The 22,620-nt window shown below is 46.8% G+C and overlaps 1 protein-coding gene across 1 annotated transcript in view; it reads left to right on the forward strand.

Annotated features, from left to right (window-relative positions):
* LOC116826930 (antigen WC1.1-like) overlaps positions 1–21,270 on the forward strand; it is a 41,544-nt gene extending 20,274 nt beyond the window's left edge. Inside the window, 8 exon segments of the mRNA XM_075062035.1 lie at positions 12,144–12,421; positions 12,424–12,463; positions 12,519–12,854; positions 17,772–18,086; positions 18,656–18,718; positions 18,805–19,071; positions 19,952–20,089; positions 21,170–21,270. Coding sequence (XP_074918136.1) covers positions 12,144–12,421; positions 12,424–12,463; positions 12,519–12,854; positions 17,772–18,086; positions 18,656–18,718; positions 18,805–19,071; positions 19,952–20,089; positions 21,170–21,270 — 1,538 coding nt within the window.
* The last annotated feature ends 1,350 nt before the right edge of the window (positions 21,271–22,620 follow it).

Below are 22,620 nucleotides of genomic sequence, written 5' to 3' on the forward strand. Positions count from 1 at the left end.
CAGTATTCCCACCTTAAGCAGTTATTTTGGGAAGTAGTTCACAGATACGTCTTTCCTCAACACACAACTCTTCTTGCGGAAAGACTATAGAATTCCTCCCACCCCTTCCACATTACGACTCTCAGGAGTTGATCTTGCAGTATTCCACAGCAGAGGAGGCTTGGTGCACTCAGCTGCTCGCAGTTCTTTTGATGCATGCATGCTCCTCGCCAACGGCCGTGCACTGCACCTTTTCTTGGAATTCACTTTTACCTTGAGTTTTGGCTTTCTGCATTTTTCAACTCAACCACCTTTAAGCAGCTACATACATATATACAATGTATAAAAAATTTTGTATAAAGACTTTTTCTCCTCTTATTTACTTTCCTTGTTTGATACTTCTTAGTAGCTTAAGGACCAGAATACATATAGTTGGGTTGGTAATATCTATCGTACTGAAGTCAGTGTTGATTACAACTATCTGAGCATGCTAAAATCAATAAATCCTGTTTTTCAACCTTCCACACTGTATGAAAAGATTTTTAATCTCCGCTACCAATCCCCATCAAAGGTCGACACAAGGAGGTAGATATGTCAGGCGCCTGATTTCTGACCAACTGCCTAATTGAACATGAAGTCAGTCCTAGGTGCCCTTCATTATACAAATACATATATTGAAGAAAAGTGAATTATACTCAAGTATGCTTATAAAAGTCGGACACCAATAAAATACCTGGGGAGAAATTTTATCTCCCATGAAGTCAGTGAGGAACACAATTCCCAAATGATTTGCTTATGGAGACAGGATTTCATCTACACCTATATCAGTGGCAGCACAGCCCAAAGGCATTACGAGAACTGTTAGCTATAATACACTTGACCAAGAGCTATATTAGTGTTTGCTTTCCCAGTCTAGCGTTGCAAGCGCCTAAATATACTGTCAAGAGGTAAGCCATGTCTCTTTGGCCCTGCCAGGGCACACTCACAACCCTCGTCGTTCGTTCAATTACTGGACTTGGATTGGCTCAAGAACATGAACCTCCTTCCCTGGGAATATTTAGTTCAGTATTTCTACAAACGGGTGAACCTTAATTTGTTGCTCCAGACTTCCTCTGTGGTCCCAATAAAAGGCCAGTCAGCTCTTTGTCCCAGTTCAGAACTCCCGCACCCTACTATTCTGGAGCTGGTGTTGTGCTTCAGCCACTGTCTCCCTTACTGAAGGAGCCCCCCAGCTCTCCTCCTTTGGGGCTGGGTTATAAATTTGCCCAGCTGTAAGCGGTACTACTTCTCCTCTGTTGCCCTTATCCTCAACTAATCCTTAGGTGAGGAGGATCCAGCAGGCAAGCCTTCTCTCGGTGGCTTATTGCTTCTTTAATGTTAGGGCCCCAGAAGAGCTTTTTACTCCCTAACACAGTGTCTACAGGCATTGACCTTGTCATGAGAGCGGAGACAGCATTTAAGACGGACCTCTTTTCCGAGCTCACTCCAGTTGTTTGGAGGGAAGGCTTCCCCCTTTCTGAAAAGAATCCTGGCCTCAGATTCTAAAGTATAATGACAGGATCCTCCAAGCATCGTATTTATCCAGGCTTTCCCTCTGTCCATTACGTCATGATAGAGAACCTCGTTAAAGCCTTAAAAGGCCACGTCACGTGGAAGGATGCGCTCGACATCCTGAGCTAAAGCGAGCGCAATATATACATCTCCACGCACTCACAAATAATGCGAGGAGAGCAACACTACTTTGAGAAGAATATTGATATATCTATGTGGCAACATCGGAGATCTCGTACTAGCAGAGTCAAGATCCAGCAAAGCTCACTTTCTAGTGGCTTTACGCTGGTCTCCATAAGGAGAAATAATTTAATATGCCCCATGGAGGAGCTCGCTGGGTCAGTAGGCACTCAGCGTACATGTCTACAATCGGCCAAAAGAGACCCCTCCATTCTACACTACCAAACCAAAGCTACGCGGGAGTCACTGTTCATGTTCTGCAATGGACTACATGTATAGAATATTAACTCCGAAACACATGTGATCTTGAGCTCCCTCAGTCTTAAAACAACTAATATATAAAGAAAAATATTGTATTATAACCAGTAAATAGCTCTATTGTCATGCAAAGCTTGACAAAGCCTTAGCTGAGATGATTGAGTTTGGTGTTGGTCCTGCTTTGCAGGGGATTGGACTAGATGACCTCCAGAGGTCTCTTCCAAACCCTAAATATTCTATGATTCTATGATCTGAAATATCAGTGTAACGTCAGTATGTCGCGGCCAATGAGGACTGGATAAGACCAAACAACGTGTTTTACTCAAGACTAAACAGGATTTGCACTCAGAGACAGGATACTGGAGAAGATGGACCACTTCTTCTTAAGGGCCTTGTCTACACTACTAGTGCAGGGGTTGATCTAGATATGCAGCTTCGCTATGTGAATACCAAGCTGAGTTGACATACTTAGATCTACTTACCGCGGTGTCTTCACTGAGGTAAGTGGGACAGATGAAGCTCTCCTAGTGACTCCACTTGCACTCCTCGTTCTGGTGGAGTACTGGAGTCGATGGGAAGAGTACTCAGTGGCGATTTATCGGGGGCGTCTATACTAAATCTATACAGATGCAATAAAACCTGACCCCACGGATCGACTGCTGCCAATGGATCCGGCGGGTAGTGTAGGACAAGCATTAGTTTATCGTGCACGTACCTCAGTGGCACATGACTAGGAATTTCATCACTGAAATTTGGTCTGCTGATGGATCATTAGAGTCCCCTGGCTGCTGAGTACTGATGGGGAGTGCGATTGATGCCTAATTGATCTCTCCCCCAATGGACCACTGTCAGATCCAGTGTGGGAACTCTAGCTCATGTTTGGTTGCATTACTCTGCTTCTCCATAGTCCCAATATTTTTGTTTGTAAGACATGTTCACTAAAAGCAGCAATATGTGAAATAAAAAAAAAATAAAAATCACAAAAAAAAATAAGATAAAAAAGAAAATAAATAAAAACAATAGAATAAAAAAAAATTAAGAAACGACCATGTATCAGCCCCAGGAGGAGGGTATTTTGGGAGGGGAACTGGCTCTGTCCGAACTGACACATTTCACTGTAAAGGAACTGAACCTCATTTGGGGTATTGCCCTTTTACTGCCCTGGGGGCCTCTCAGTGCTCCCATGACAATGATGCCAGTGTGGTTTGCTCAGGTAAGTGTAATGCTGGATTAATGACACTTGTCCCTTAGACCTTAAAGCAGGGGAACCTCAGGGCACAGCAAGGGGAGGGGGAGCTAGATCCTAACCCATGTATAATAATGGTAAATATATTAAAAATAAAATTAAAATAAATATTATCTCAGAAGGAATAGTGATGACCCGGGAATGCCCTGGATACTCCAATAAAAACATTAGAAACTCTGTCTTTACACAGGGCAGTGGAGAAGGGGGAGCACTTTGTCCTTTGGGTTTCATAAATGTCAACAATTCACTGTCCCCTTCCTTCTCCAAATCACTGCTATGGTAATTAGAGGGGGAAGCTAGTCACAATTCCCAATATGGAGGTTGCTTCACACTTTCTAGTATAAAATACTCTCAACACCTTCTTGAGAAGCTTTTACGCCTTCAGTGTTTGCAGCAGGCTTTGCAATTTCGGAAAGGGTAATGCTTAGTGCAGGGAAATCCTTTCCAGGTTTGCTTGAATTATAAACTGCTGAAAATAAACATTTCCCCTCTCTCACTTGAGTTCCTGAGGATATGTTTGGTAGCCTGCCATAGAGAAAGTAGCACTTTATCTCACTTTGGTTTTTTCTAACTTTTTTCACGTTTCTAGTGGGAAAAAAACCTCAAAAAGATCCTCCCCACCCCCTGCTTTCTTACACTTTTTATTTTTTTTCAAACTTTTTATAGTGGAAGAAAAGATGAAAAAATAGAAAGGGGGAGATAGGGGGAAAACTTGTAAACCCAAATATGAAAAGGAAATTTGATATTTTCATTTTCAAAAAGTTTAAATGAATCAACATTTTAGTTAGAATCGAAACAAAAATTCTCATTCCATTTCCCAATGCCAATCTCTTTGATGTTTTTAAAACTTGAAATACTGCATTATTATACAGTATTTAACAAGAAAAATGCTGGGTTGTTAACCAGCTCTAATATTTACCTTACATAAAAACATTAAAAAATTAAACAGTTATTAGTCAAAGCCAAATGCATAAGTATTAGGAAATATCAGAATTAAGGTTACCCACGCAATATTAATTCAGTCCCCCCACCCTCCCTTCTGCATATACATTATGATACAATCTAATTTCATGTTCATATCCTATTATTCCCTTCCATCCCTAGCTCCTGCCTCCGTTAGTGCACGGGGAGGATGGTGATCAGGGGCTGAAGGAGCTGTAGAATATTTCTTTTTATCCTCACCATTCAACCTGTGACCCAGGGCCTTATTCACTCTACATACCATACAAACACTGCCCTAAATACAGAATTATTAATTTCTTCATTGGCTGTTCTATGGTGCTCATCACGGTAGTATCAGAGTGCACCACAAACATTAATGAATTTGTCTTCATAACTCCCCTGGGAGATAGTCATCATAAGAATCTGCTATTTCAAAAGTGACTTTGGCACTTAGAAGCCCAAGAATAACATTTTCAAAAGTGCTTAAGTGACTTAGGGACTTTAATCTCATTTTCTCCAGTAACGTAGGAGCCCAAGAACCCTGAAGACTTCACCTTCTTGTAGCCTAAATAATTTCTGAAAATGTCACATAGGCTCCTACATCATTTAGCTGCTTTTAAAATTTTTTACAGACAATGATTAAAGCCAAACTTCCAAACTCGCTACTTATTTGGGATGATTGGGCACCAACCTGAGACCCTCAGGGCCTGATTCTTCATTGTACTCACCATTTCTGTAGATCTTTATGTGTTCAAAGTACTGCAAAGACATTAATAAATCCTCACAGAACTCCAGGTGAGCAGGTGGTAAGTATTATTATTAGCTCCATTTTATACCAGGTGAAACTGAGAGAGAAAACAGAGTGACTTGCCCAAGGCCATCCAGTGAGTCAGCAGCGGAACTAGGATAAAACTGAATATTTTGAGTCGCAGCCCTGTGCTTGTTCCCCCCAACCCCACTGCCTGACTGCAGAAGGGCTGAGCAGCCACAACTTATCTTGACCCTAGCAGCAGTTGAGAGTGCTCAGTACTTCTGCAAATCATACCTCATAAAAACTGCCTTAAAAGGCCTGTTTAGCATCACCTGTGAAGTCTGAGGCAGAGGCAGGAACAGAACTGAGCTCTACTGAATGAGGGTCACTGCTCTTAACAAGAGCATCCTAGTTCTTCCTGTGCTCCCCTGCTCCTTCTCTACAGATCTTCCAGTTTCTAAAGTGAATGAGGCAGGGGTCATACAGGCAACAGCCTGATGCTGCACAACCCCGATTTATCCATCCTGGGCACTGAAAGTGACCAGAGCCCTGCGGAAAAAATAATTCACTAGAAAACTTAATTTTAATGGCCAGCCAATCTGGTTCCCTGCGGCTAAATGGAGCCCGTCTTATGAGTCTATAGATTTGTAGAGTTTTAAGACTCAAAGAGGCCATTGTAATCATCTGCTTCTCCTCTCACCAAAGGGATCCATCCTGCTTAATGAAGTTGCAGCTCCCCTCTCTCTGCCCCATCTTCTCATCCACGTACAGAAACTCCATAGGGCCTCTTGCCTGGCTGGAACTGGGGTCCTTACTGAGAAACCTATTGCAGAAGCCCTGGATTTCAACCTTCTTCCTAATAATGGACACGTAGCTTCCAGGCCTGTTTCCCACAGATCCCAGTGTCACTGGTGCTGCTACACACCATGACTAAGCCCACAGGTCCTGCCCAGCACTCTCAACAGACTTCTACTCTCCTCATTACAGCTGACACCTTTGTACCTTGGGGGCAATTCACCTCCCAGTTCTCCTGCTTCTCACAGAGGCTGCTACCTGTATCCCTAACTGAATTCCCCATAGCCCTGCCCTGCCTTTCCTAACTAGCTACCCAGCCAAGGCCCTGGTTCTCAGAGGGAACTCCTCAGCACATGAAGATGCAGATTTCTCTCTACAGCTACTGGAAGGAGAATCCCTTCTAAGGAAAAACACCCGGTCCCTTCCGCAGGATCGCTTTCTCCCATAATCCCATCTGGCCTTCCTGAGGGGCTCTGGTACCCAGTTATAGCCATTAGCCTCCTTGGAGAGCCCAGGGCTGGTTCCAGACACCTGCTAAGGACAGTGGCAGCTCTAGACATTTCGCTGTCCCAAGCATGGCTGCATACCGTGGGGGGCGCTTTGCCGGTCGCCGGTCCCGCGGATCCGGTGGACGTCCGGCAGGCATGCCTGCGGAGGGTCCGCTGGTCCGGCGACCAGCAGAGCGCCCCCTGTGGCATGCCGCCCCAAGCACGCACTTGGTGTGCTGGGGCCTGGAGCTGCCCTTGGTTAAGGAAGCTGGTGCTTGGGGCAGCCAATACAAAGGGCGGCAGTCCATCCACTATTGGGGTGGCCCGCCTGGGTCTTCTGTGGAAATTCAATGGCGGGTCCCTCAGTCCCTCTCTTTGTCTTTGAGCTATCACCGAAGTGCTGCCGAAGATGAAGAGAGGGAGCGAAGGACATGTCGCCAAACTGCCTCTGAAGAATGGAGCGGCACGACTGAGCTGCCACTGACAGGCTTTTTTTTTTGTCCACTGCTTGAGGCAGCATAAAACCTGAAGCCGGCCCTGGGAAAGCCCCAAATCTACTTTCTACCCTCACACTACACTAGTGCCATAGCTAGGACGGGTTTCAGGGTGGTAGCCATGTTAGTCTGTATCAGCAGAAAGAACAGGAACACTTGTGGCACCTTAGAGACTAACACATTTATTTGATCATAAAGTTTTCGTGGGCTAAAGCCCACTTCATCAGATACATGGAGTGGAAAATACAATAGGAAGATATATAGATATATACAGAGAACATGAAAAAATAAGGGCTGCCAGACCAATCGATTAAGGTGGGCTATTATCAGCAAGAGAAAAAAAAAACTTCTGTAGTGATAATCAGGATGCCCCAATTCAAACAGGGGCCCTGAATTTTGTGGGGGGGACAATGACGGAAGGGGCAGAGTAAGGTGTGCAGGACAGATCCAGTGCCCTGGTGAGGGGGCAGGAGTGGGGATCTCATCCCTCCACCCTTTCCAGCCAGCCCTTATGGCTCAGCAGGCACCCAAAGCTGAGGCTGCCCAGGGCACACAGGCTGCAGGGTGTGCCTAGGGTAACCAGAGAGCAAATGTGAAAAATTGGACAGGTGGTGGGAGGTAATAGGTGCCTATATAAGATTTGGAGGGCTCTGCTCCTAATTTTGGTGGGCCTGGATGCTAACTGGGTGGGACATGGGCCACCCATGGCTACACCCCTGCACTGCACTAGCTGCACACAGGCATTCTCCTGCTCCAGTCTTAGGGCAAACTGCTGGCTCTGTTGAAGTCAATGGAGGTTTTAACATTGCCTTCAGTGGGGCCAAGATTTCACTCTTAGCCATGAAATAGTACTTGGCACCAAGATCCTTGATCTGTTTGGATCCAGTGCACACACACTGCACCTGTCAGGTTGCCATACTAGCAAATACTGTACCTGACACAGCCAGTGGGTGAACCCTGCACTGACTCTGCTATTGTCTTTTACCATTGTCAGTCTCTCCTGGCTGCACCTGTGTCTGAACTTGGTAAGTAATTCCTAACTTACCACCTTGCTGTAGGAATCACTGATTCTGAGACACACTCAGAGACTGAGATTCACATCCCAAGAAAGTCACAATATTCACCAACAGAGAATGTCCCCTTCCCCGCCCCCCACACAACCTGCTTAGTGTGGTATGAATTGATCAGCTGGAATCTCACGTTGGACTCAGGCCTGGTCTACACTAGCCTCTTATTTCGGAATTGCCAAGTTATTTTCTGGAAAAAAAAAAAAAAAAAAGGATTCCGTCAATATGACCAAACCATTTTTTTCAATTTAAAGGGCTTTTTAATTCGATTTCTGTACTCCACCTCGGCAAGTGGAGCGGCGCTTAAATCGAGATTGCAATCCCAGGTTAAAGGTATTGCGGATGCAATTCGACATTATTGGCCTCCGAGAGCTATCCAAGAATGCTCCCTTGTGACTGCTCTGGTCAACAGTCTCAACTCCAATGCACTAGCCAGGTGGTCAGGAAAAGCCCCAGGAACTTCTGAATTTCATTTCCTGTTTGGTTACCAGCAGCACAGGTGACCATCAGCACAATTCACCATCACAGGTGACCATGCAGAGTCCACCATCACAGGAGATCGTACAGTCCTGGATTCGCAGACTAGCTCCTGCATGGTCCAAACGGGAGGTACTGGATCTCATCACATGTTGGGGAGATGAGTCTGTTATAGCAGAACTACGTTCCAAAACATGGAACCAAATACCTATGCTAAAGTCTCCAGGGCCATGATAGAAACAGACTACTCCAGAGACACAGAGCAGTGTCGTACAAAAATCAAGGAGCTCAGGCAAGTGTACCAAAAAGCCAGGGAGGCGAACGGGCACTCTGGATCACAGCCCCATACATTCCACTTTTACCGTGAGCTTCATGCAATTATGGAGGGTGATGCCACCACTACCCCACCACTGTCCATGGACACCTGCAAAGGGGGAGTTGCACGGAGCGAGGAGGAAGAGACATTGGAGGATGAAGAGGAGGAGGAGGTGGAGACCAGTGCACAGGCGGCAAGTGGGGAATCCGTTTTCCCCCCTAGCCAAGAACTAATCTTAATGCTGGATACAATAGCCTCCCCTCACTCCCAAGGCGGGCTTCTGTTCCATGACCCTGGAGAAGGCAAATCCACCAGGCATTGCTTGCTGTGGGAAAGGGGGCTCATCAGTTTGAAAGCATTGAAATGAATGTAGAAGAAGCAGAACCCCGAATGCCCCTAAGGGCTTCCTGCTAGATGAACAATGTTGCCTGGCCTCGTGTGATGGTTTACTCATACCAAAGTGCCTGCTTTGTTCTCTGAAATGTATAGTTTAAAATACTACTCTCCCTTTTTCCCCTCTCGCAGGTGCAAATTTTTCAACGTAGCACCTATCTACTCTGTCCCAGAGGCTGATCCAGATTAGAAGGTGGAAAAAACAAACTCGGGATGATATGTTCGCCAAGCTCATGCATTCCTCCTGCACTGATAGGGCCCAGTTCAAGGCATGGAGGCAAACAATTGCGGAGTCCCGTAAACCATTAGAGGAACACAAAGAGAGGAGAGAGGTGCGCAATGAGAGCAGGCAGGACGCTATGGTCAAGCTCATGGGGGAGCAAACTGACATGCTCTGCTGTATGGTGGATCTAATGCAGTAAAGGCAGCAAAACCACAGACTTCCGCTGCAGCCCCTGTATGACGAAACTCCCTCCTCTCCAAGTTCCATAGCCTCCTCACCCAGATGCCCAAGAACATGATGGGGGAGGCTACGGGGACCCACACACTCAAGCCCAGAGGATGGCCCAAGCACCAGAAAGCTGGTATATGCAAACTTTTTATTTGGTTTCTGGACTTGTCCTTCCTTCCTCCTCCACCCACCTAACCCAATCCCCCAACCCTCACACAGTCTACCTTCTAATTTCTCTCAATGTGTTGTGCATCAAATAATAAAGAACAGTTTTTAAACAATTTTTACTTTATTTCCTTTCATATATATAGAGTGTGGATAACTTTGAGAGAAACAAACACAACTGTCACACTGTAGCCTGGCCAGTCATGAAACTGGCTTTCAAAGCTTCTCTGATGTGCAGCACGCCCTGCTGCACTCTTCTAATCACCCTGTTGTCTGGCTGTGTGAAATTGGCAGCCAGGCAAGTTGCCTCAACCTCCCACCCTGCCATAAACATCTCACCTTTGCTCTCACAGATATTGTGGAGCACACAACAAGCAGCAATTACAATTGGAATATTGGTTGTGCTGAGATCTAACCTCTGGGAAGTAAGTCCCTTCCTGCAGCTGTTCAAACAGACCAGAGTTCCTGAAGATGCTAGCGTCATGCACCATTCCCAGCCATCCCACGCTGATGTTAGAGAAATGTCCCTTGTGATTGACCAGTGCTTGCAGCACCATGGAAAAGTATGCCTTGCGTTCATGTTACTGGCCATCACGGTGTGCCAGGGCCAAGATGGGGATATGTGTTCCATCTATCCCCCCCACCGCAGTTAGGGAACCCCAGCACATTGAAGTCATCCACAGTGGTCTGCACATTTCCCAAAGTCACTAACCCTTGATAGCAGCTGGTCAATGATTGCATTGGCTACTTGAGCACCACAGCCCTACAGTAGATTTGCCCACTCCAAACTGATTCCCGACTGACTGGTAGCTGTCGGGCATTGCAAGCTGCCACAGTGCTATGGCACATTTGCTTCTCAACGGTGAGGGATGCTCTCATTTTGGTGTCTGTGCCTTCAGGGCAGGGTGACAGCAAGTCACAAAGTTCCATGAAAGAGGCCCTATGCGTACGAAAGTTTCGCAGCCACTGGGAATCATCCCAGACCTGCAACACTATGCAATCCCACCAGTCAGGTTGTGCTTGTTTTCCGGGCCCAAATCAGTGTTCCACGGCATGAACCTGGGCTCAGTGCCATCATGATCTCCCAGTCGCCACATGCCGTGCATCTAGGAATGTCTGTGTCCATGTTCTCATCAATGTAGGAATTGCACTGTCATCGCTTCCTCACCCGGTTTTGCAGATACTGAACATACTGCTTGATAATGCATGAGGTATTTACAATGGTCAAAACTGCAGCAGAGATCTGAGGAGGCTCCATGTTTGCTGCGCAATGGTGCCTGCATGGATAATCCTTGAAAAAGGGCATGGAATGAGCTGTTTGGTTCAAGATGGCCAATAAAAGGCGGTAAATGGTTGTCTTTTGTAGCTTCCACGGGAGCCCAGGACAGCTTCTGCTGCTTTCTCCAGATTGTCTGTGTGGCTTTGTTCACAATGGGTGAGAAACGGTGGGAAATTGTTGCCTTCTGTAGCTTCCATAGGAGCCCAGGACAGACAACATGGAAAAAGTGGCGGAAGCTGTGCAGCTTTGTTCACGATGGCCGAGAAACGGCAGGAAATGGTTAGATGAAAGAGTAGATAGAAAGAGGAGAGGACATTCGAAGTGGATTCAACATTCTAGGAGACAGGTGGTGCACCGTGATGCACCATCTGCTGGCAGCATGGCATCTGCTATAGCTTTCATGGAGGGAGGAGAGAATGATGGCAGACACCCAGAAAAACTTATGAGAATGTTTTTGCCCCATCATGCACTGGAAGCTTAACCTATAATTCCAATGGGCAGCAGAGACTGCAGGAACTGTAGGATAGCTACCACAGTGCAATGCTCTGCCATTTGATGCTAGCCTCAGTACTGTGGACGCACTCCGCCGAATTCACACGCTTTAGTGAGGACACATAACATCGAATGTATAAACTCAATTCTGGAAATTTAAATGAAATAACTTTGAATTAATTTTGTACTGTAGACGTAGTCTCAGAGATGACACCGCACTTCAGGGGACAGCTCCAGTCAGAACCACCAGCTCCTGCACTGGACCCAGGTGAACCAAGAAAGTTGCCACCTACTGAGCAAAGATCAGAGGGAACTACGGGAATTTACCAACAGTAACCTGTTCCTGACCACCATGAGCCCTGCTCTTCCATTGGCCAAACTCCCTCAAGGCAAACTTGCCTAAATCATTCACTATCCACCTGCTATGTGTTTGTGCAGACACCATTCACTGGTTTCCAGGCATTTAGGCCTGGATAAAGTGACTACAAACCTCAGCAGCCATTCCACTACCACACACAGAGACTATTTTCCCAATCAGTGACCTGCAGTTATTCCCTCACTCACTCATTTACAGGGGCTGCTAGCAAGCCCTTCCATCAAGCTCTGAGTGTTACAATCCTTATAGCACCTTCCACTTATACAGTCAAAAGAATAAGTGTCTTCTGACAGAGCTTGTTCCCTTTAACTCTGTGACACACTCTGATTACTGGGTGATACCTTCTTATTGAGAAACAGTCCATAATTTCATGAACACTCTGTATTATTTTGAATGTATAACGGGGAGTGTTATTCAGTGTATTTTCTATCTCCTGAGCCCAGGTCGTTCTGAGTCAATCAGGCTGCTGAATGGAGAGAGCTGATGTGATGGGAGAGTGGAGATTTGCCTCCGTGGTGCGTGGGACAGAGTGCTGGATGACCAGTGGGACATGAATGATGCCAGCGTGGTGTGCAGGCAGCTCCAGTGCGGAGTTGCTGAGAAAGCTTATAACCCCCCTAAGTCTGAGCGAGGAACAGGCCCTGTGGGGCTCAGAAGGGTCCAGTGTGCAGGAAATGAGACTTGTCTGACTGTCTATGACATCTCCAATCTGAGACAGCCCAGGCAGGAATTGCTCAGGACGTTGGTGTTGTCTGCTCAGGTGATTCATTTCTAAATCTCACAGACATTCTCTGTCCAGTAGGAACATACATATTAACAGCTGGGATCTATCCCTGCAGGGAGCAGGCAAATCAGACTGGTGAATGGGACAGATCACTGTGCTGGGAGAGTGGAGATTTATTACAACGGCAGCTGGGGGACAATCTGTGATGATTTCTGGGACCTGCTGGACTCCAGTGTTGTCTGCAAACAACTGCGATGTGGACATGCCATCAATGCAACTGTCTCTGCTCATTATGGGCAAGGATCTGGGCAGATCTGGCTGGATGATGTGAACTGCTCTGGGAATGAATCCAATCTCTGGGTATGTCCTTCCAGGGGTTGGGGCCAGCACAACTGCAGACACAAAGAGGACGCGGGAGTTCTCTGCTCAGGTCAGTTATGTGAATGGTCATGTGAGCCTGGTTACCAGGGGATTTAATGGAGGGGGCAGATGTTTAAGGAGATTGCTGACAATAATACTCTCCCTGACTGTCTCTACCTCCCTTTGCCTTGTGTAACTACCTACTGGGGTCACCATTAGAAAGTCCTCAGTTCCCACCCAGAGGTATTGGAGATATTACAAGATTTCCCTAACGTTAGAATGCTGCGTCTCAGGTGTCTGAAGGAGACTGTATTATGCAAAGCAGTGACTGAAAAGGATGTGGGGTCCTAGTGGAGAAATAACTGAACATAAGCTCTCAGTGCTGTGTATGGCTAATGAGAACCTTGGATGTATACACAGGGGAGCAGAGAGTAGGAGTAGGGGACTAAATTTTACTGTTGTTTATGGCACTGGTGAGACAGATATTGGAATACTGTGTCCAGTTCTGATGCCTGCAAAAATTGGAGAGGGAGCAGAGAAGAGCCACAAAAGTGATCTGATGAATAAAAGCCTTACGGTGAGAGATTTAATATGCTGAATCTGTTTAGCCTATCAAAATGATTATGAGGTAACTTGATTACAGTGCATAAGTCCTGTCAAAAGGAGAACATGCCACTTATTAAAGAGCTCTTTAATCTAATGGAGAAATCAGAACAAGAATCGATGGCTGGAAGCTGAAACCAGACAAATTCATATCAGAAATAAAGCCCAGGTTTTTTTAACAGAGAGGGTGATTAACCATCAGAACAAACTACCAGGGAAATGGTGCATTCTGCATCTCTTGAAGTCTTTCTGTCTAGACCAGATGCCTTTCCAGATGCTCTGCTGAATTTTGACTCAAGTTATTAGGCTCCATGCAGCTGTTTTACAGAAGGTCAAATTATTTGATCTCATGATCCCTGTCACGCTGTCTGGAGTGGCTCACGGCTCTGAGTGCCCACCTCAGGGCAGATGGTGAGAAAACAGGCAATACCCCAAACTACTGGTGTGTCTATAAGTAGATTTCACCAAGACACACTGTCCTAGGTCTCACCCCCCCTCTGAACTTTAGGGTACAGATGTGGGGACCTGCATGGACACTTCTAAGTTTAATTACCAGTTTAGATCTGGTCTCGCTGCCACCATCCAGAATTTCTGAGTATCTGGATGACTCCCTTTCCCTCCAAAACCTTCCTCTTCCTGGGTAGCCTTGAGAGACTCCTCCACCAATTTCCTGGTGAGTCCAGATCCAATTCCCTTGGATCTCAAAAACAAGGAAGAAGTACTCCTTCCCTCTCCCTTCCCCACCTCAATCCCTGGTGAGTCCAGATCCAATTCCCTTGGATCTCAAAAACAAGGAAGAATTACTCCTTCCCCCTCCCTTTTCCCCCTCACGACTAACTGGTGAGTCCAGATCCAATTCCCTTGGATCTAAAACAATCAGGGAAAAAATCAATCAGGTTCTTAAAAGAAGGCTTTTAATTACAGAAAAGAAAGGTAAAAGGAAGAAAGAAAGAAAAACCTCTGGGGAACAGCATATCAGCTAATCTCACAGACAATAGATTGAAAACACAAGGATGTTCCCCTGGGCAAAAATCTTAATACACACAAGAATACCTAATTTGATAATTCCCTTAATGGCACCAAGACAAGTCACAAAAGAAAATAAACATAAACTTATTTATTCCTTTCTAAAATTTACTACTCTGATAAGAGGCTGGTTCCTTGATCTTTTTCACTCCAGCTGAAACTGAAACTGACTAAACAAAGGAAAAGTTCCCTCCTTCCTTTTGAAACATCTTGTTCCCCAATTGGTTCCTCTGGTTTGGTGTCAGCTAGGCTAGGTGAACTTCTTAACACCACCAGCAAAGCAAGCACCTGCTTGGGGCAGCCCATTTGCAGGGGCGGCATGGGAGCTGAGAACCAACAGGGGGCTCTGGGAGCTGTAGTTCCTTGGTTAGCTCCTGCCTATAGAGCCAGCCCTGGAGCAGGGAAAGAACTACATTTCCCAGCATTCCCTTGGCCACTACCAACTGGAAAGGAAGGAGGGGGACCTCATGTGGCAGTGCTGTGAGTGCTGTGAATGTGCAAGGAGACCATATTTTAACATTCAAAAAACAGGACACTCCACAGGGAGGGAAGCCCCATCCCCACCCTCCATCCACTCCCTCGGACTGCCCCCCACAGAAACCCCAACCCATCCAACCCCAGGACCCCCCCTGCCACTCCCTGATCCCCACCCCCTCCAGGACCCCCTGCCCCCAAACTGCCCCTGGGACCCCCCCCTATCTAAGTGCCACTGGTGTGACCGTCACCTTGCCCCCTCCCAGGACCCCTATCTAAGCCTCCCTTCTCCTTGTTCCCAACTGCCCCCTCCTGAGACCCCCCCCCCAAACTTCCCCCAGGACCCCACCCCCTACCTGTCCCCTGACAAACCCCTAGGACTCCCATGCCTATCCAACCGCTGCCTGTGACTGCCCCCCCCTAGACTGCTCCCTGCCCCTGAACCTCTGCACCCCATCCAACTCCCCCTTCCCTGTCCTTGACTGCCCCCCCGAACCCCTACCCCTTCTCCAACCCCCAGCCCCTTACTGTGCCACTCAGACCAGCGTGTCTGGCTCCGCGCAGCTCCAGACACGCTGCTGCATACATGCTGCCGTGCTCCCCCACGGAGCCCACAGCCCCCCTACTCCCCCATACTTCCACAGCACCTGCCTTCCAGATTTGAACACCTCAAAATTCAGGAGTGCTCAAGCTCAGTTTGGGCAGCTGTTACTTCATTTCTCCCAAATCAAATATACTGATCCACTGTAACTTGCTGTAGAAAAAGTAGGATAAAATTGAGCAAGAAATGCTTCCCAGTGGTTATTAGGACTGGAATTGCTATTTTCAACAGCCATTGCCTTTTTTTGTTTTTTGTTTGTTTGTTTGTTTAAAAGGAAGACAGTGATATTGCATTGGCAAATTCCCCATAGAAAGAAAGAGTGGAACAAAAGAATAATAAAGGCACCTCAACTTTTCCTCATTTATGGAGGACAGTCTTATAATATGCATCCAGATATCCTCCAATCACACAAGCTGAAATTGTTCCACTTTACTGCAGCTCTGTAACCATAATGGGAACCAATCCTGTCTGTGTTTTGTGCAGGGGAGGCACTGGTGTGGGGGAAAGGGAGAAGCCCAGCACTGGGGCGGTAGGGGGGTGAGTGAGGGCGGGGGAGTCCAGGGCTGGGACGGAGGGCAGCCAAAATGTTTTGGTGCCACAGGACTCTTTGTCGCTTTACCAGGACAGTAACGTGAAACTCCTGGACCAATGTTCCCTCTAATTTTTTACATCCATGAGCAGAATGGATTTTTTATGTGCACCAGTATAGAGGTGATGTGTGGTGGGGTTGGGGCTGAGGGGTTTGGAGTGTGGGAGGCGGCCCAGGCTGACTGGGGTGGAGATTTGGTAGTATGGGAGGGCTGAGGGCTCTGGCTGGGGGTGTTGGCTATCCAGTGGGGCTGTGGATGGGGTGGGCCATGGGGTATGGGCTATGGGTGCAGGCTTGCTGGGAGTTGCAGCTGGAAGGACCTCCCCTGAGCCTTCTCCTGGAGTTGCAGCTGGGAAGAGATGTCCTCTCCCAGTGAAGTAGGTGTGGGGGCTGATCAGTGGGGCTAGTGGATGGAGATCGAGGGCCTAAGCACATCTGGGTACTGTTCTGTGTGGCTAGTGCAGCTCTCTGCCTGGGGCCTGGGGAAGAGAGCCTCTCCAGTCAAGCACCTGTGGTGTGCCTATGCAGCTTTGATAGCCTGCTGTGAGGACGCATGTCTGCACAGCTTAGAGGGAACTTAGTCCAGGATCACTGTATCTATCTTACCATGGAGCCACAAACAGTCTCCCTCTGACTCTCCAGTTTATGCTGTCACCCAGACAAACTGGACTTAGTGATAATTGGTCGCTTACACCAAAATCACATCACATTCAGGTTTCTTCCGGTCCCAAGACCTGTCATTACTCAGATCAGTGGTAACGCTAGATCTTACAACAAAGACAGATGCTTGTAGCCATTCTGTAATAAACTATATACAGTTTATTAACTTAGAAATAAAAGAAAAATAAAAGGTTATTCACATGGTTAAAGCGAAACAAACATATACCACAGATGAGTTATCATTTACATCCTAGGAGTGACAGAGTTGTATTGATCTGTCCAATTCCAAATGTCCTTCAGCGCTGACCCAGGGAAACCCCTCGGGGTCTCTGGCTTCAGTTTGGTTGTCTGTCGCCCTGTGACAGTTCAAACAGCCAAAAATATGAAAAATCTTCATATCTATTATTTTTATTTCCTCCTTCCAGCCTTCAAAGTGATGGGATGAGGCCTTCTGCATGTACTGCATGCAGGGGATGGATGGGCGGGATCATTCTTGTGCCTGAGTTCACAAGTTCAGAGCAAACATTTTCAGTTATAAAGCAAAACTTACATATTTTCTTGTAGCATGGACCACAGACATTACAAGTGAGATTAATGCCTGCAGCAACTAACAACCCTTTCATAGAGTCTCAACACTAAATACATTCTTACAAGACTAATACCTGTTTTGAGCAAAACTAACATACAGGTGACCTGGCCTGGTCTTCAGCTACGAGATTGTGAGTTCTCAGCTAATGCCTGCAGCCTGGGCAAGAGCTGGCATCTGGCCTGCCAATGTCACAATCCTTCACGGCTTTATCTGTTACAATCTGATTGTAGCTGTGGTAAAAGGTGACCTTCCAGAGATGCCCACTGTATTTCTAGGGGGGTTGTGATGTCTAAAAGAGTCTCTCATTCTTGGAGTGGTTCTCTAGCAGTTGCTCCTGCAGAAGGATGCACAGGATCATTAGCAATTGCTGGGATTTCACTCTTCACACCCGAGTTCATTTCAGAATCAGATGATTTAAATTCCCTTTTTGAACATTTCCTTCTAGAATTCGCAGATCTGAGGCTGGTGAGTGACAGTGACTGTGCTGGGTGGCTGGAGGTTTTCTACAACAGGACGTGGGGCAGTGTTTGCTCCAATCAGATGTCTGGAGACACCCCAACAATTGTCTGCAAACAACTGAACTGTGGGGATGGAGGGCAGATTGCAAGAGACTTTGAATATGGAGCAGGTTCTGGTCCCATGTGGCTGGACCAAGTTATATGCAATGAGCAGCACAGCTCACTCTGGCAGTGCCCATCAGTGCCCTGGAATCCAAAGTCATGTGATAACCGAGCAGAAGAGACCCATATTTCTTGCACTGGTAATTCTGAAACTCTGCATGTGCTCATGCAAACACACATGTATACAATGTGTTTAATTAATTGAAGAGTTAGGATAGAACTTGTTGTTGTTCACATCTCAGTGTAGGCAGATGTAAATTCTCAATACAAGATACAAACATATTTTCATGATGTTTTATAGGAATAAGCATTTGTCTGATTAACAGCAAACATGAAAGTTAATCAATTAATCCTAAAAGAAACCGGAGTCACACAGTGCACTAAGGTAGTGTGAGAGCCAAGAAAAGCCTCTCCCTACAGACCATCAATAGACAGCTCTGTGGTTATTAATCCTTTTGGGATGAAAAATCAGAGATGGGCCCAGGCTGTGCAGTTTGGGTCAAGACTGGAATCCCCCACAAGTCTCTCTCTGTGTCACCCTGTGTATCTGAGTAACAGCTGAAGAGGAAATTAATTAGGTATTAAATGACCCAGAGTTCACATTTCAGTTCATACTGTGCTGAAATTAGGGGTTTAAAATACAGATAAATTCTACCCCCACATCACACACACAGCCCAGGGCATTCACCTCGGCATTTTCTCTCCATAGGAAAAAAAGCAAAACCAACTCAGATCCTGTTTGCCAAATGCCCGAACTCTCCAAGCTGCACAGGTATCTCTGCTTCTCTCTGTCTCACCCTTGGGCCCTAAGGACTTTGCCAGCTGTCCCAGTAACATGTGAGGTTTCTGAATTTCCAGACCAGGAGAAGTTACGCATTGTGGGAGGAGAGGACGGATGCTCAGGCAGAGTGGAGGTTTGGTACCATGACTCCTGGGGAACAGTTTGTGATGACTCCTGGGACATGGCAGATGCTAATGTTGTGTGTAAACTACTGGGCTGTGGATCTGCTGTGTCTGCCCCGGGCGAGGCTGCATTTGGTGAGGGGACTGGTCCCATCTGGGTGGAGCTGTTGAACTGCAGAGGGACGGAGTCATCTCTCTGGGACTGTCCTGCCAAGCCCTGGGGTGAGAGCAACTGTGGTCATAAGGAAGATGCTGCTGTGAATTGTTCTAGTGAGCGACAGGAGATGTTTCTGCTACATGCTGTAATTTTCAGAGAGGAGGAGGGATCAGACCACGCCCCACTTGGTCTCAGACCAGGCCCTCCCATCTCCTGTGTGCAGGAGCATCATGGATGCTGTGGGGTGGGACCTTTGTGGAGTCAGACTGGCTCAGGCATCAGCCCATATAACCCCTGCATCCATCACAGGCCCCAGTGTGCTGGTTTGTTACTAGAGTGCTCTTTGCTGCACAGAGCACAAGGGACTTGGGCCCTAAATCACTAAGAAACAGGCCCTGTGCTGCTGTGAGGGAGTTTGTGGAGATTACAGCCAGAGACAACCAGGGACTCTCAAAGGTGAGATTCCCCCCCTGGGAACCAGCAGGTGACCTCCTCCTCGCTCCAAGCTCAAACTCTCCTCCTTTTCTCTTAGCAGGTGTGACAGAAAGGACAGATTCTCCAAATACCCCATTTAAAGCATCCCTCTCCTGTCATCAAGGGTTAAATTTTCCTGGTGCTGGGTCACAGGGGATGAGCTGCAAGATGCAGCCTGAGAGAACGAGCTCCTTTCCATGGAGTATGAAATCTAGAGGCAAATGACACCCGGGTGGCAGCTTCAGGCCCTGCTGAGTAGGACAATTCCTGTCTGCTGACTCCAGCTGACAGGGCAGGGTCCATGATTTAAATAGCAGCATGTGAGCTGCTCCCATGGTGCACAGACTGTCCCAGCCTGTGACCCTACTGTCCTGGGCCGTGCAATGACTGACTGGGGCGCTCCCCCATGACCCCTTCTCCCCCAACGCTCAAAGATTAATCTCTTTCTGTTGCATGTTCATTTCCATCCAGCACCTCCGCGATGCCCTCCGACTGACAGTGGAAGAGTCATGGCACCCGTGATCATCTGCATTATCCTGGGGGCCCTGCTCTGCCTGGTCTTAATCATCCTGGGGGTGCAGGTGCGAAGTGCCAGGGCACAGCACAGAGGTGGGTCCTGATTGGTGTCACTGTGTGAAATGCCTCTGCAATGGGGCTACTATACTGTGAGTGCATAACTGGCTGGATATCCATACTCAGAGAGTAGTTATTAATGGTTCCCAATCTTGCTGGAAAGCTATAACAAGTGAGGTTCCACAGGAGTCTGTTTTGGGCCCGGCTCTATTCAATATCTTCATCAACGACTTAGATATTGGCAAATAAGTACACTTATTAAGTTTGCAGATGATACCAAACTGGGAAGGATTGCAGCTGCTTTGGAGGAATTCAAAATGATCTGGACAAAATGGAGAAATGGTCTGAGGTAAACAGGATAAAGTTTAATAAAGACAAACGCAAAGTGCTCCACTTAGGAGGAAACTATCAGTTTCACACATACAAAATGGGAAGAGACTGTCTAGGAAGGAGTATGGCAGAAAGAGATCTAGGGGTTATAGTGGACACAAGCTAATATGAGTCAGCAGTGTGATGCTGTGCAAAAAAGAAACATGATTCTGGGATGCATGTAAGAGGTGTGTTGTGAGCAAGACAGGAGAAGTCCTTCTTCCGCTCTACTCTGCACTGCGTTAGGCCTCAGCTGGTTTGTGTCCAGTTCTGGCACCACATTTCAAGAAGATGTGGAGAAACTGAAGGTTCCAGAGAAGCCACAAGATATAAAGGTCTAGAGAACATGACCTATGAACTAGGCTGTAAGAACTGGGTTTGTTTAGTTTGGAAAGAGAAGACCGGAGAGGGGACATGATAGCAGTTTCAGGTATCTAAAGAGCTGTCATCAGGAGGAGGGAGAAAACTTGTTCACCTTAGCCTCTAAGGATAGAACTAGAAGCAAATGGGCCCTTAAACTGCAGCAAGGAGGTTAGGTTGACATTAGAAAAATTCCTTAACTGTCAGGGGTGAGTCAAAAGCACTGGAATAAACTGCCTAAGGAAGTTGTGGAATCTCCATTTCTGGAGATATTTAAGAGCAGCGGCTTTAGCTAAATGTCTGTCAGGGGTGGTCTAGACAGTATTTGTCCTGCATGAGGGTGGGGAACTGCGATTCGATGACCTCTCAAGATTCCTTTCCGCCTAGAATCTATGAATAACTGGGGGGCTTACGGTGTGAGGGTCGAGGGGCGGATACGCTGGCTGGGTCGTGGCGACAAGGGCCTGGTTTACACCTCCCTCATTTAATATTCATTAACTATCTGGCAGTGGATCAGCCCAGCCCATGGAAATTGGAAGATGTACTCGCTAGGGAGTGTCACAGTTTCAGAGAGCGGCATCGTGTATAAACCCCCATCTCCGGCTTGTCCACCGTCCAGAATGCCTACTCAGGGCCTCCAGCCATCACTTGTCTTTGGCTGGGTAACCTTCTGTCCCACCTCCTTGTGCCAGGGGTTTTAAAGCTGCACAGCCCACGCCTCTCCTGTGTGATACCCCCAGCAGAATGCAGATCGCTCACAGCAGGCCAATGCCCCATGCGTGTCGTTCTCCCCATGGCTATAGACAGTGTATTGCCAGCCGTTCACCATACCAGGTCTCTCTTCAGCAGAAGTCACTGTTTATGAGATAAAAGCTATGATAGAGAAGAAAAACATTTAAAAACAATAAAAATTCCTCCACACTTGCTTGAACATACCAGAATTCACATCTTTCCGAGCACCAATGAGCAGCTGCCTCTGCAGTAGACCAACAATCCGCTCCTAACGATCTCACGTGTGGGATCCCTGTGGACAGAAGGCCCTGCCCATTTGATCAATCAAAATGAAGGCCATGAGTCTGTTTAAACTTAGCCTTTCATATCATAAATCTTTCTTTTTCTCATGGTCTCTGGTAACCCAGTTTGAACCAGTCTGTGTAAACCACCGTGAAGGTTGTTACCTTTCTGGAGTTGCTTACAATCTCAGTGATTCACCTTAACCATACCACACACACACACCCTCAAAACACACACACACTGTTTTTTTTCTTCCTGGAAGAGCTGTGGTAACCCTCCCACATGCAGTAGAACATAAACCATTCATAGATTTTATACACTGATTCCCAAAGATACTTCCTGGAGTTGCAGTATCTGTCACAGGGAGAGATTCTGAATATCACGAGGAGAGACATCATGGAAAAGGAACCTAGAGAAATTGCAAATATTTTCAGGGGGAAAATGTGTATAAAAATAGAGCTGTGGTAAATAGTTGTGAAGAGAGTGATCCAGTAGAAAAGACAATTTTAGGAAGGAGAAGTGTGTGAAAGGAGCATTATACTGTATTGTACTCAAACCTAGCACTGGTGGGGATTTTACATCTATAGCACACTATACGAACATTAGCTACCAGTTCCTTGGCAAGAAGATAGAGGACGGGATTGCCATCAACATACACATAACATTCACAACTTTGTAGTAAGATAGTGACTATAATCACATCTCATGCTTCAGGGCTTCAGCCAGTTGCCTGCAGGAGTCAGGAAGGAATCTGTGAAGCCCCCATATTTGTGTTTTACTTTGCTTTGTTGTGTTTCTTGCCCTGCTCTGAAGCATCAGAAATT

Source organism: Chelonoidis abingdonii, chromosome 1 (genome assembly GCF_003597395.2).
Source record: "Chelonoidis abingdonii isolate Lonesome George chromosome 1, CheloAbing_2.0, whole genome shotgun sequence".
Lineage (NCBI taxonomy): Eukaryota > Metazoa > Chordata > Testudines > Testudinidae > Chelonoidis > Chelonoidis abingdonii.